Source organism: Myotis yumanensis, unplaced genomic scaffold, assembly GCF_028538775.1.
Source record: "Myotis yumanensis isolate MYYU_CA2020_CCGP unplaced genomic scaffold, mMyoYum1.0.hap1 SCAF_2, whole genome shotgun sequence".
Taxonomy (NCBI): domain Eukaryota; kingdom Metazoa; phylum Chordata; class Mammalia; order Chiroptera; family Vespertilionidae; genus Myotis; species Myotis yumanensis.
The window spans coordinates 158,502,143-158,517,449 of NW_027223753.1; the positions used below are offsets into that span (position 1 = coordinate 158,502,143).

General features: G+C 38.1%; 2 protein-coding genes, 1 long non-coding RNA gene and 1 other non-coding gene across 10 annotated transcripts in view; 3 read left to right on the forward strand and 1 right to left on the reverse strand.

Moving 5' to 3' along the window:
- Nucleotides 1–15,307, forward strand: part of STXBP5L (syntaxin binding protein 5L) — a 221,634-nt gene that overhangs the window by 188,121 nt on the left and 18,206 nt on the right. For all 7 annotated transcript variants that reach the window (XM_070406280.1, XM_070406286.1, XM_070406282.1 and 4 more), the window contains 2 exons: nucleotides 11,497–11,667; nucleotides 12,995–13,234. In XM_070406280.1, coding sequence (XP_070262381.1) covers nucleotides 11,497–11,667; nucleotides 12,995–13,234 — 411 coding nt within the window. The remainder of the gene's footprint in view (nucleotides 1–11,496; nucleotides 11,668–12,994; nucleotides 13,235–15,307) is intronic.
- The window catches only part of LOC139003884 (uncharacterized), a 101,889-nt gene that overhangs the window by 78,670 nt on the left and 7,912 nt on the right, over nucleotides 1–15,307 (reverse strand). The gene's annotated exons all lie outside the window — the stretch shown is intronic.
- Nucleotides 2,388–2,529, forward strand: LOC139004741 (small nucleolar RNA SNORA48). The gene has a single exon (XR_011470567.1). It is a non-coding gene; the product is annotated as a small nucleolar RNA SNORA48 (small nucleolar RNA).
- LOC139002175 (cytochrome c oxidase assembly protein COX20, mitochondrial-like) lies at nucleotides 3,192–4,752 on the forward strand. The gene is made up of 3 exons (XM_070403570.1): nucleotides 3,192–3,214; nucleotides 3,356–3,430; nucleotides 3,661–4,752. Exons 1-3 carry the CDS (start codon nucleotides 3,192–3,194, stop codon nucleotides 3,791–3,793), a joined length of 231 nt encoding a protein of 76 aa, XP_070259671.1. The 3' UTR covers nucleotides 3,794–4,752.

Here is a 15,307-nt window from a genome sequence, read left to right on the forward strand (position 1 = left end):
TATATACTAATAAAAAGGTAATATGCTAATTAGACCAGACGTCTTCCAGACATTCTTCCAGACAAAGCCACAGTGGCAGGGGCCAAGGCAGAGGCAGTTAGGGGTGATCAGGGCAGCAGGGGAGAGCAGTTAGGGGCGATCAGGCCGGCAGGGGGGCAGTTAGGGGGCGATCAGGCCGGCAGGCAGAGGTGGTTAGGGGCGATCAGGCAGGTGAGCGGTTAGGAGCCAGTGGTCCCAGATTGCGAGAGGGATGTCCAGCTGCCTACGGGATCAGACCTAAACCGGCAGTCAGATATGCCCCGAGGGGTCCCAGATTGTAGAGGGTGCAGGCCATGCTGAGGGACACCTTCCCTCCCCACACCCCCCTGCACAAATTTTGCACCAGGCCTCTAGTAAATATATAGAAAGAAGCCATTAAAATGCTAGAAGAAAACATGGAAAATATATTTTCTGGAAGGAAAGAAGGCTATGCTAGAGATGGCAGAAAACTCAGTACCCATATAAAAACAAAAAAAAATGCATGGTTGATAAATTTGATTACATAAAAATAAAATTAAGACAAATGACATTCTGCAGTACATTTGACAAAGACTAATTTTGATAATGCGAAAAGTGCTTATAGATAGCCGAAACCGGTTTGGCTCAGTGGATAGAGCGTCGGCCTGCGGACTGAAAGGTCCCAGGTTCGATTCCGGTCAAGGGCATGTACCTGGGTTGCGGGCACATCCCCAGTAGGAGATGTGCAGGAGGCAGCTGATCGATGTTTCTCTCTCATCGATGTTTCTGGCTCTCTATCTCTCTCCCTTCCTCTCTGTAAAAAATCAATAAAATATTTTTAAAAAAAAAAAAGTGCTTATAGATATAAACAAGAAAACACTAGAAAAACTTGCAAAGGATAAATACTGGTAGTTCACAGAGAAAGAAATGTAAGTGTCTTTAAAATAAATAAAAAGATGTCCAACACTCACTATTAAAGAAATTAATATTAAAGCAACATTTTTGTATTAGATAAAAAATATCAAAGAATTATAAAATGTAAAATATTGGTGAAGATTTAGGGAGACTAAAGTTCTTATACACTGTTGGTGGGAATGTAAATTGCTTAAATCTTTTTGGAAACCATACTTTTGCATATTTTTTGGCCAAGCAATTTAAATTCTAAGAATTCATTCTACAGATATAATTATACTTGTGTGCAAAGAAGTATTACTATTTTCATTTAAGTTTGCTTTGAAATAACAAAGTCTAAATACTCATTAATAAGAAAATAGTTAAATCAATTATTGTATAGCCCTAAATGAAAACTTTGTTCCTATATAAATGCATACTATACTAAAAACGATTACATAGGTCTATGTAGGATGGTCTCCAGGACACAGTATGAAATAGAAAATATCAAGGCACAAAATAATATGAAATATGCTTCCACTCTTGTTGAAATTGAGGTAGAAAAGGGTATAGGGGGGATAAATGGTAATGGAAGGAGACTTGAGTTGGGGTTGTGAACACAATACTATATACAGAGAGAGAAAGGAAAGGAAACTTATTTGAAGAAATAATGTCTTTAAACTTTCCTAATCCAGATCCAGAAAGTTTGAAAGGTATGTAATTGCCAAAAGTTAAAGACAAGGAGAGAACCTTAAAAGCAACAAGATTAAAACAACTTGTAGTGCACAAAGGAATCCCCATTAGACTATCAGATTTTTCAGCAGCAAATTTTCAGGGCAAATGAAGTCACATGATATATTTATAGTGCTGGAAGAAAAAGAAACTGAGAACCAAGAACACTCTACAGCAAAGTTGTCCTTCAGAATTGAAGTAGAGATAAAGAGCATTCCAGAAGTAAAGGCTTTACTTTGTAATACCTGAAGGAGTTCATCCCCACTAGACTGACCTTATAAAAATTGTTAAGGAACTTACTTAATTTGAAACAAAAGGGTGCTCATTAGTAACAGGAAAATATATGAAATAAAAAATCTCACTGGTAAAGATAAATATATAGCAAAATTCAGAAGAATCTAATGTTGTAATGAAGTTGGGTAAATCATTTACAAATCTAATATGAAGATAAAAAGACAAAAGTAGTACAAATAATTATAGCTACAATAATTTCTCAATGATACACAAGATAAAAATATATAAATGTGACATCAAAAAAATGGGGGAGGGAAACTAAAATTGTAGAGCTTTAGAATGAATTTGAACTTAAGTTGTTAGCTTAAAATAGACTATTATAAATAGGTTTGTACAGCTAAAACTAATACTCTTATATGTTCAAAAATACATCAAGTTTAAGCAACTTAATAAAATAGATTAATACTGTTTTATATAAGCCTCATGGTAAATGCAATGAACTGTCCAAAAAATAAATTAAGAAAACATTGCCCACCCCCTGGCAATGGGCAAGGAGACACCTGATTGGTGTTGCTCTTATATCAACCAGGGGCAGAGCAGACATGCAGTCCTTAGTTCATCCTAGCTTGATGCCTGTCTTGGTGGCCAGAGCTGTTTCATGCCTGAGGCACATTAAAAAAAAGAAAGAAAGAAAAGAAAACATTGCCATTTACAATAGCATCAAAAATAATAAAATACTTAGGAATTAATTTAACCAAGGAAGTGAAAGATCTGTTCAATGAAAACTGTAAGACATTGATGAAAGAAATTAAAGACACAAATAAGTGGAAATATATCCCAAGTTCTTGGAGTGGAAGAATTAATATTACCTAAAGCAATTTGAAGTTCTTCAGAATTCCACTGGCACTTTTCACAGAAATAGAAAAAATATTCCTAAAATCACATGGAACAAAAGACCCCAAATAGCCAAAGCAATCTTGAAAAAGTTAGATACATGACATGTTCTAACTTCTTTTTTTTTTTTTAATGTTTTTATTGATTTGAGAGAGAGAGGAAGGGAGAAGGATAGAGAGATAAAAATATCAATGAGAGAAAAACATAAATCGGCTGCCTCCTGCATGCCCCCTACCTAGGATAAACCCAAAAGCCAGGTATGTGCCCTGATTAGGAATCAAACCAGTGACCTCTGTTTAATGGGTCAACACTCAGCCACTGAGACACACCGGCTGTGTCCTAATTTAAAACTATATTGCAGGGTGTGGCATGGGCAGGGTGGGGCTTCCGCTCGGGAAGGCCCTGGGCCAGTGGGGCAGGGGTGCAGGGGCCCACTAGTCCCTATGGCAGCCACGCCAGAGCCACAGCCCAAGGAACACGGGCAGGAGAAGCCCTTTAACCTCCTAGGAATTTTAGATGTCAAGAACATTCCCTGTGCATGGGACTCAGTATTATATGGTTCATTAGAATCTGTTGTGGCTGGCCTTGGACATTTTTTATTAACTAGTAGAATTAGAAGATCATGTGATGTTGGAGTAGGAGGATTTATCATTGTGACTTTAGGATACTGGTTCCATTGTTGGTATAATTTTTTTAAAAATATTTTATTGATTTTTTACATAGAGAAAGGGAGAATAGAGAGTTAGAAACATCGATGAGAGAGAAACATCGATCAGCTGCCTCCTGCACACCTCCTACTGGGGATGTGCCTGCAACCAAGGTACATGCCCTTGACTGGAATCGAACCTGGGACCTTTCAGTCCGCAGGCTGACGCTCTATCCACTGAGCCAAACCAGTTAGGGCAATTGTAGGTATAATTATGCAAAGCTAAGAATCCAGGAAAAAATCACCAGAGAAGGAATTAAAAATAATATTTCAAATAAAAGTACCCACCTTGATCATGAAAAAAAACACCCACAAACCAACAACAACAGCAGCACCTGAATAGTCTCGAGCATAGAACCCAAATATAACTGATGTCAGTGGAACCAAGATGAGATCAACTATGTATAACATTGAATGCACCACAGGTCTTTCAATCAAGTAAGTAAAGCATGTGTAAGTTGTAAAAAATAAAACTATATTACAAAGCTAAAATAATCAAAACAGACATATAGACCAATGGAACAGAACAGAAAATCTAAAATATCCCCACCCATATGTAGTCAATTAAATTTTGACAGGGGTGTCAAAATACACATTAGGAAAAGAATAGTCTCCTTGATAAATGGTGCTGGGAAAATTGGATATTCAGATGCAAAAGAATGAAATTGGACAAAGCTTCCACCATATACAAAAATCACTTTGAAATTGATAAAATATAAGACCTGAAACCATCATATCCTAGAAGAAAACAGCAAAAAACTCATTGACATTGGTCTTGGCAATGATTTTTTTAATATGACACCAAAAGTAAACATTATAGTCAACGAAAGGAAACATAAGCAAGTGGAGCTACATCAAACTATAAAGCTTCTGCACAGCAAAGGAAACCACCAACAAAATGAGAAGGCAAATCTATGGAATGAGGAAAAAAACTTACAAACCATATACCTAATAAGGGGTTGATATCCAAAATATATAAGGATCCATACAATTCAATTGAAAAACAAAAACAAAAACATAAAAACAAGTAAACCTATTAAAAAATGAAAAGAGGACCTGAGTAGACTTTTTTTCAAAGAAGACATATAAATGCCCAACAGGTAAATGAAAAAGTGCTCAATGTCACTAAACATCAGACAAATGCAAATCAAAATCACAATTAAATATCACCTCATAGCTATTAGGATGGCATTCTCAAAAAGGCAAGTAATAACTGTCTGCAAGAGTATGGGCGAAAGGGAACTCTTGTACACTGTTGTTGGGGGATATAAATTGTTATATTCATTATGGGAAACACTATGGAGTTTAAAAAAAAAAATAGAACAAACATATGACCAAGGAATCCCACTTCTGGTATATCTAAAAGAGGTGAAATTAGTATTTTATAGAAATATTTGTACTCCAGTTTTTGTAGAAATATTTGTACTCCATTAATTGAAGTTTTATTCATAATACCAAACTACAGAAACAAGCTAAGTGTCCCCCAGTGAATCAAGTATAAAGAAATTGTCTGGGGGGTTGGGAGGAATAAGAAAACATTGGACTTAAGTGACACATTAGACCAGATGGACATAATAGATGTTTACAGAATATTCCATCCAAAAGCATGAAAATACATATTCTTCTCAAACATACATAGAACATTCTCTAAGATAAACTATAATGTTATTCCATAAAATAAGTCTTAATATGATAGGATTGAAATAATATCAGGCTTCTTTTCTGATCACATAGTATGAAAATAGAAATCAATTATAAGAAGAAAACTGGAAAATTCACAAATATGTGGAGATTAAGCAACATGCTACTGAACAACCAATGGCTTAAAGAATAAATCAAAAGAGAAATTTAAAAATATCTTGTGATAAATTAAAGTGGAAAAACAATATACCAAAACTTGTGGAATGCAGCAAAAGCAATTATAAGAGGGAAGTTTACAGTGATAAAAACCTACATTAAGAAACAAGAAAGATCTCAAACAACCTAACTTTATACCTTAAGGAACTAGAAAAAAGGACAAATGAAGCCCAAAATTAGTACAAGTAAGGAAAAACCAGAGCAGAAATAAATGAAATACAAATTAAAAAGACAGTAGAAAAGATAAATAAAACTAATAGCTGATTTTCTGAAAATATAAATAAATGAGGCCCGATGCATGAAATTCATGCATGGGTAGAGTTCCTATGCTGGGCTGGTGATCAGGGCCAATCTGTGAGGCAATCAGGGGGCCCCCACTGGCACCCGCCTTGGCTGGCCTGGGGCCTGTGGGCTGGGGGCAGTTCCTGCATTGAGCATCTGCCCCATGACGGTCAGGGTGCATCATAGTGACTGGTCGTTCCACTGGTCATTCTGCTGTTGGTCAATTTGCATATTAGGCTTTGATTATATAGGATAGATTCACCAAGAAAAAAAGAGAGAGGACTCAAAACCAAAAACAGAATGAGACATTAAAATTGATACTGCAGAAATACAAAGGATCATAAAAGGCTACTTTACTCCAACAAACTGGAAAACCTAGAATATATCAATTCCTAAAAACATACAACATACCAAGACTGAATCATGAAGAAACAGAAAATCTGAACAGACAAATTATTAGTAAGGAGATTGAATCAGTAATCAAAAACTTCCCAATAAGAAAAAAGTCCAGGACTAGATAGCTTCACTGGTGATTTTCACCAAATATTCAAAGAAGAATCAATACCAATCCTCAACTTTTCCCAAAAAATAGAATAGAAGGGAGCACTTCCAAACTTATGAGTCCAGCATTGCCTCGATACCAAAAGAGTCAAGGACACTACAAGAAAATTATAGGCAAAATATCTCTGATGAACAACATAGATGCAGAAATCCTCAACAAAATATCAGCAAACCAAATTTGACAATATATTAAAAGGATCTTATGTTCGAGTGTGATGTATTCCAGGGATGAAAGGATCTGCAAAACAATGTGATACATGACATTACCAAAATAAAGGATAAAAATCACATGATCTTCTCAATAGATGCAAAAAAGCATTTGACAAAATTCAACATCTATTTATACTGAGTGGGTATAGAGGGAAAATTCCTCTATATATAATAAAGACCACATATAACAAGCCCACACCTAACATCATACTCAGCAATGAAAAACTGAAAGTTTTTCCTTTAAGATCAGGAATAGGACAAGGATGCCCACTCTCGCTACTTTTATTCAAGACTAGCAACCCGGTGCATGAAATTCATGCATGGGTAGGGTCCCTAGGCCTGGCCGGCAATCAGGGCCAATCTATGGGGCAACCGTCAAGGCGATCAGGGCCCCCGTTTGCACCTGCCTTGGTCTGGAGCCTCCTGCTCACTGGCCCTGCCCCCCACCACCACTGCCACTGGTCGCTATCTTTGGGGCGACCACCAGGGTGATTGGGGCCCCTGCTCGCACCCGTCTTGGCCTGGCGCTGCCCACTCACCTGTTCCACCACCCTGCCATGGTCCCGCTCTCGTCAGGGCCCATTGGTGCTGGCAGCGCCTCTACTGCCGCCCGCTGCCAGCACTGCGTCACCGATGCACGCCATGTTCCATGCCACCCTCTGGTGGTCAGCGCATGTCTAACTCCCAGTCAGTCAAACTCCCACCCGTGGGAACAATTTGCATATTAGCCTTTTATTATATAGGATAGTACTGGAAGTCCTAGCCAGAGCAATTAAGCAAAAAAAAAAAAAAAAAAAGTTCTTAAAATTGGAACAGGAGAAGTACAACTTTTCCTGTACCATATATTAAAAAAGAACCCTAAAGACTCTTCCAGATGAAATATATTTAAAAAGATGACATATATTAAAAAATAACCCTAAATACTCTTCCAGATGAAATATATTTAAAAAGATGACATATATTTAAAAAGAACCCTAAATTCTCTTCCAAAAAAAATGTTAGACATATAAAGGAATCAGGAATGTTGGAAGATAGAAAATCATTATACAAAATCAGTTGCATTTCTATACACTAACAATAGACTATTATAAAGAGAAATTAAGAAAATCACCTTTATAATTGCATCAAAAAGAATTAAATACCTAGGAATAAATTTAACAAAGGAGGTAAAATATCTGTGCACAAAAACTGTAAGACATTCTAAAGAAATTAAAGAAGACACAAATAAATGGAAAGATATTCCATGCTCATGGATTAGAAAAATTCATATCACTAAAATGCCCATACTACCCAAAGCAATCTACAGATTTAATGCAACTTCTATAAAAATTCCAATGATATTTTTCACATAAATAGAAAAAAATTTCTAAAACTGTATGAAGCCACAAAAGACCCCAATAGCCAAAGCAATCTTGAGAATGAAAAATAAAGGCATCACACTTTCTGGTTTCAAACTATATTACAAAGCTATAACAATATAGTATTGGTACAAAATCAGACAGACACAGATCAATGGAACTGAAGAGAGAGCCCAGAAATAAACTCATGCATATATGGTCAATTAATTTACAACAAAGGAGCCAAGAATATACTATATGGAAAGCATAGTCTCTTCAATAAATGGTGCTGGAAACACTGGGAAGCCACATGCAAAAGAATGAAACAAAATCACTATATTCCATACACAAAAACTGACTGAAATGGATTAAAGACTTGAAGATGAGATAGGCAACAATAAAACTCCTAGAAAAAATAGGAAGTAAGCTCCTTGACATTGGCCTAGGGAATAATTTTTTGGATTTGACAACAAAGGGAAAGAAAACAAGCAAAAATAAACAAGTGTATTACATCAATCTAAAAGGTTTTTGTACCTCATCAACAAAATGAAAAGGCAACCTGTAGAATGGGAAAAAATATTTGTAAATCATATCTGATAAGGGGTTAATAGTCAAAATATATAAAGAAGTCATACAACTAAATAGCAAAAAAAAAAATCTGATTTAAAATGGGCAGATAAACTGGATAGTCTTCAAAGAAGACATACAAATGACAACAGTACATGAAAATCTGCTCAATATCACCAATCAGAAAAGTACAAATCAAAACGATGAGATATCACTGCACACCTGTTAGAATGGGTATCATCAAAAAGAAAAGTGTTGGTGAGGATGTGGAGAAAATGAATTCATAGACCATTGGTGGGGATGGAAACTGGTATAGTCACTATGAGAAACAGTATGGAGGCTCCTCAAAAAATTAAAAATAGACCTACCATATGATCCAGCAATTTCACTTCTGGGTACATAGCCAAAGACAATGAAAACAGGACATCGAAGAAATATCTGCACTTCTATGTTCCTTTCAGTATTATTCACAATAGCCACAATACGGAAACATCCTAAAAGTCCATGTCCATAAACAGATGAATGGATAAAGATGTGATAGATATGTACATATACACAATAGATATTACATACAAGATTATTCTTCCATGAGAAAGATGGAAATCTTGCCATTTACAACAACAATGATGGGCCTTGAGAGCATTATACAAAGGGAAATAAACTAGACAGGAAAACAAATATTCATGGTATCACTTATATGTGGAAGCTGAAAAATAAAAATGTCAAACTAAGAAACAGTAGAAAAGTGGTTGCCAGGGGGTGGAGGTGGGGAAAACATAGAGAGGTTTGTAAAAGGGTACAAACTTTCAGTTATAAGATGAATAAGGTCTGAGGATCTGATGTATAACATGGTGACTATAGTTGACAACACTGTAATGTATAATTGAAACTTGCTAATAGAGGAGAACTTAAATGTTCTCACCAAAATAAAGAAATATGAGTGGTGATGAGTCTTTTAATGAACGAGATGGAGGGAACCATTTTACAATGTACACGTATATCAAATCACTATAATGTGTACATTAAATATATTACAATTTCATATGTCAATTATACCTTGATGAACTGAAAATCTTTTGTTATTTCAAGTTAAAACATTCTATTCATCAGTAACAAAGCCTAAGGCAATGTTTTCAGTAAGAGATTATTTTCCTAAAAACAGTAAATTTGGTCCCAAATAATTTGTAAAAATCTTCCTAAATGGATGTTTAAATGCAATAGAAATTAAACTTGGAAAAGAATGAGAAATAAAAAGGAAAAAGCTCATTGAAAGGTTGGATTTCAGAGACTAAACATTAAATTTAGAATATATAAACCTTTACTCATTCAAGGCATTTTAACTTTGACAATAAAAAAATCATAGCCATGAAAACTTTGCTATGAAATAATCAGATTAAAGCCAGGAATAAAATTAAGCTGACTTCAAGGGAAGTCTGTGATTCAGTCCCTTTGGTCTTTAGCTTAAAATTCATCAGAAAAATGTCGTAAAAATAATTGCTTAAAAACCTCAAAAGTGTCAGCAAAAATGTGCATAAATATATAGCCTACTAGAGGCCCAGTGCACGAAATTTGTGCAGGGGCAGGGGTCCCTCAGCTTAGCCTGCACCCTCTCCAATCCAAGATCCCTCTCGTAATCCGGAACCACTGGCTCCTAAGTGCTCACCTGCCTGCTTGCTTGATGACCCTAACTGCTCCCCTGCCAGCCTGACGGCCCTAACTGCTCTCCCCTCCTGACCTGATCATCCTAACCACCTAACTGCTCTCCCCTCCTGACCTGATCACCCTGCCTAACTAGGACCTTCTCCCTTCTTCCTTCTCCCAAGGCACGGGCCTTCTCACCTTCTCCCTTCTGACTTCTCCCATGGCGCCAGCCTTTTCACTTTCTCCCTCTGCCTGCTCCTGTATGGCATGGGCCTTTTCACCTTCTCCCTTCTGCCTTCTCCTATGGTGCCTGTCTTCTCACCTTCTCCCTTCTGCCTGCTCATGCATGGTGCCAACTTTTTCACCTTCTCCCTTCTGTCTTCTCCCGGGGTGCCATCTTCTCCCTTCTGCCTGCTCCTGCATGGTGCTGGCCTTCTCACCTTCTCCCTTCTACCTTCTCCCGGGGCGCTGCCTACCCTCGAGTTGCCTCAGGCTGGTCCCTCATTCTCCCAGCGCCTCCCCGCTTCTGCCTCATCTCTGGAGCAATGCCCTGTGGCATACATAGGAGCTAATAAAGAGCTAATATGCTAATGGTTCGGTCATGACTTATTATGGCGTCCTGGCCTAATTTGCATATTATCTCTTTTTATATATATAGTTTCTTATTTGTCAAAAACACTGAAATAAAGAAAAATTATGTAAACCTCAGTTCTGGTGAGTATGATAGCAGAGATGTCCTCCTGCACCAGGCCAGCACAGCTCCCGGCATTTAGGCCCCAGCATCAGCAATGCTAAGCCACTGACAGTGGTTTTTTAACTAAAAGTAACTCAACTTTTAGTTACTTTTGGGCATTGTTATTGGCTGCAAAGCTTCTGAGTATACCTCAAAGGTTCTTCCTAAGAGTTTGAGCTGCCTAGTACCCTTTAAGAAATTCTTTTCCTGCCCTAACCAGTTTGACTCAATGGATAGAGCTTGGCCTGCGGACTGAAGGGTCCCAGGTTCAATTCCGGTCAAGGGCATGTACCTTGGTTGCGGGCACATCCCCAGTAGGGGGTGTGCAGGAGGCAGCTGATCGATGTTTCTCTGTCATCGATGTTTTTAACTCTCTATCCCTCTCCTTTCCTCTCTGTAAAAAATCAATAAAATATATTTTTTTAAAAATTATTTAAAAAATTCTTTTCCTGCTTAAATTAAGCAAACAACCAATATTAAATCTATCAACAAGCCAACCTATCCTTCACCTTGGCACCATTCTAGCCCAGGCATGTGAGGAAAGAAGCCTTCAAGGATTCCAAGACCCCAGGCATGCAAGTACCTGAATGAAGGCCCCTCACATCATGGATATAACATCCCCACCTTGCCTCAGCTACTTAAATTATGGTCCACAGAATCTGTGAACATAATATAATGATTGTGATTTTACATCAGTAACATTTGTAGTGATTTTTTATGCAACAAGAAGGACTTAGCCATCTTTCTGTGATTTGAACAAAAAGAATTCTTACTCTTCATAATTCTACACACTTGGATTCCTTTATATTAAGATTTAATTCTGATATTTATGCCTCCTTCTCCTCCTGGCACAGATAATGTAAATGGACACTGCACAAGCCCAACTTCTCAGAGTTGCGGTTCTGGAAAACGCCTTTCCAGCGCTGATGTTTCCAAAGTAAACCGCTGGGGTCCTGCAAGACCACCTTTTCGAAAAGCACAGTCAGCTGCCTGCATGGAGATTTCTTTACCAGTTACAACAGAAGGTAGGTTAAACATACACATTTTTGTGGATACAATTAAAATTTGACATACCATGCATGGTATTGGGAGCTGGAGTTCAAGGGATGGAGGTCATGTGTAAAAGATAAACAAAACAGTCAACTCTAGGCAGTGACTAACAGAGCCTGGTCAGGCTGTTGTCATGATGCCAAATCCATTCCCCACTCCCCCTCCTTCTTAACCTCTGAAACCAGGATGGCTCTGCCTATTGGTGGGCTCCCACCTCCTCTGTACAAAGGGTGACCTATGCCTTAATCTGTTGTCTGTACTCGAAAGCTTATTCTCATCTCTAAATTCTATTAAAACAACTATGTTTATAAACTTGCCAAGGGATAGGAAGGGGAAATTAGGAGCACTATATTTTGTTTTCTAGAAAAAGAATAGTCTGAGAATTTATACTTAGTCTCTGTTTATAAAAATGAGTCACAGTCTACCTATCAAGAGGGAACGATGAGTGAAGGCAATAGAAAGAAGAATATGAGAAACTTGTACTCTGGAGTTTCTAAGAATACAACCTTCCTAATACCCTTTAACTGAGGGGGTGAGTTTATGCTGCTGGAGTGTGTGCACTGTTAAGTATTGCTGAGCAGGAGAACCCGAAACCATCCCGTGTTTTTCTAAGTGGGCTGAAGCCTCTGAGAAAGATTACCACTGTCAATCGGATGGCACTGTCCACAGCTCCTTTCTTGGCCCCACGCAATTAGGACTGAATTTGGATTCAAGGCAGGCAGATGGGAACTAGTTCAGGAAGATAACATTTGCTCTTTGGCCTTGGTAAATAGTTCAATTTTTTACAGCTGTAATTACTCCAGATATAGCAAAACCAAAAAGTGCATTAAGGAAATGTATTTGCCATAGAGCATTTGTGATCCTTCAGGTTAGTAGCCACTATGTTGTCAGTAAGTGGAAATTGCCAAGAAATCGTTAGGAATACTTCCAACAATTGAGAGATAGATAGGAAGCATAATTAAAATGGTACCAGAAATTCTTGTAACTTTGACTGTTTAGACTAAATATTTTTTCCAGGTTAGAGAATTTCAACTAACATGTGAGATGATGTAGAGAGAAAAGCATGGTGAACTGGAGAGTCGAGTTCTAGCCCCAGCCCTGCTTACGTTGATTTACACTCTGCACTTTAGTCTATTCCTCTTCAAAATAACCTGGCAAACTGGATAAGCTGCCTTCCAGATCAGCTAACAAAGAATAAAATTCTACGTCCCCTTCATAATTTTTGTTTTCATGTACTAAGTCTGACTTTACTTTTTCTGGAAGTACACTAACATTTAATCTTTGTTCTTTAAATTTCCACAGAGAGCCGAGAAAATTCCTATAGTCGTTCCAGAAGCTCTAGCATTTCCAGTATTGACAAAGACTCCAAAGAAGCAATTACAGCACTGTACTTCATGGAGTCCTTCGCTCGAAAAAATGACTCCACCATCTCCCCTTGTTTGTTTGTTGGAACTAGTCTGGGGATGGTGTTAATCATGCCCCTGAGCCTCCCTTCAGCAGAGGAACAAAGACTCACAGAGCCAGTCATGGTATTGCCAAGTGGTAAGAGTTTTTAGTTATTCCTTCTTTGTTACTTTTTAAAATTTAGATATAAGGTATTACAATACCTTCATTATATTGATGTATTCTGTATAATAGGAACTATTGAGAATTTCATAAGTCATATACTATTTCAACATTTGTCATATTGCAACTTACCTTTCCTTTGCAGTGGTCCTCAACCTTCCTAATTCCGCGACCCTTTAATACAGTTCCTCATGTTGTGGTGACCCCCAACCATAAAATTATTTTCATTGCTACTTCATAACTGTAATTTTGCTACTGTTATGAACTGTAATGTAAATATCTGATATGCAGGATGTATTTAGGCAATCCCTGTGAAAGGGTCGTTCGACCCCCAAAGGGGTTGCGACCCACAGGTTGAGAACCGCTGCTTTAGGGTAAAATAGCACAACCATTTCTATGGTAGTAAACTGGAACAGCCAACCTAAACATTGCCTTGGAAAAGAAGTTCCTCAGAAGCACTGAACTGAAGAAAAACCTCAATGCAAAAGTTAAAAAGTTATTTTTAATGAACTGAAGCATTTCTCCAAAGTTCCATACCAGATCAGAGCCTATGAGTGGTTTTGTAGCATTCTTAAAGAACTCAGAACAATTAAGCTAGAAGTGTCTGACTGGAGGTGGCTCTAAAGTCTTTGATAAACTTCTCATCTTGTTTCACTCAATTTCTTTCCTTTTTATCCTATTGCTCAAAACATATGTTATATTCTCTTCCTACTTGAATTATCTTTTTTTCATTCAAAGAGATGAGTGAGATTCCTCCTGTTATTCCTTTTAATATTTTTTAATTTGTTCTCTTTCCTATTTATGATAAAAGTTATCTGAGAAACATTTCTAAAAAAAGAATTTTATTAATATATAGCATAAGGGATTTTATTTTAAAAGAACACATATATATGGTATAGTAAGTTAGATAAAGTTGTTTTCTTAGTTAACTGGTTGTGCTAAATTCGTATATATGAATTATTATTTACTAGAGGCCCGGTGCATGAATTCGTACACCAGTGGGGTCCCTCAGCCTGGCCTGCAGGATTGGGCTGAAACTGGCTCTCTGACATCCCCTGAGGGGTCCTAGATTGCGAGAGGGTGCAGGCCAGGCCAAGGGACCCCACCGGTGTACGATCGGGGCCAGGGAGGGACTCGGGTGGTTGGCCAGCCAGGGAGGGACCGTGGGAGGGCTTGTCCAGCCCATCTCACTCAGTCCCAATTGGCCAGACCCCAGCAGCAAGCTAACCTACCAATTGGAGCATCTGCCCCCTGGTGGTCAGTGCACGTCATAACAACTGGTCGACCTGTTGTCTGTCTGCCCCCTGGTGGTCAGTGCACATCATAACGAGCAGTTGAGTGGCCTTAGCATATCATTAGCATATTATGTTTTGATTAGTTGAACGGCTGACTGGACAACCGGACACTTAGCATATTAGGCTTTTATTATATAGGACTAGAGGCCCGATGCACGAATTTCATGCAAGAGTAGGCCTTCACTGCCCCGGCTGCCTCAGCCCTCACAGCCCTGGCTTCATCTGGAAGTTCATCCGGACAGTCGTTCCGCTGTAGGATATGCCCAGCAGGAAGAGTGATCCCTTTAAATGAAAATTACGTTATATCACTCTATTCTCAACATCCTGCCATCTCAAACTCAGTAAAAGTCTAAGTCTTTATGGTGTCCCACAAGAACCTCCATGTCCTGGCTCCATATTATCTCCTATGAGTCTGCCCTTCACTGCTCTAGGAAGTCATCTGTAAAATGTTGAGATTTTACTTTACTTGCAGATAAACTTAGGTTGTCAGTTTCACTGTTGCTGATAGAAAACATGAGATTCCTGTATCAGAGATGAAGGATAATCACAGTAGTCAGAATATCAGCATTCTGTGCTGGTTTCCCGAGCCTTCATTCCCACAATATGGTGCCTTCTCTTCTGCTTTTGTCTGTTCAAACTGCGGTAACACACCAACACAGACTAGGTGGCTTAAACAACAGAAATTTATTTTCTCACACTTGTGGAGACTGGAAGTCCCAAATCAATGCACCAGCAGTGTTGGTATCTGGTGAGA

Coding starts and splice junctions, on each gene's coding strand:
- LOC139002175 (XM_070403570.1), top strand. CDS start 3,192: ATGGCAGCCACGCCAGAGCCACA. Junction 3,215..3,355: donor GCAGCCACGCCAGAGCCACA/GCCCAAGGAACA, acceptor TTTATTAACTAG/TAGAATTAGAAGATCATGTG. Junction 3,431..3,660: donor GGATACTGGTTCCATTGTTG/GTATAATTTTTT, acceptor GGGCAATTGTAG/GTATAATTATGCAAAGCTAA.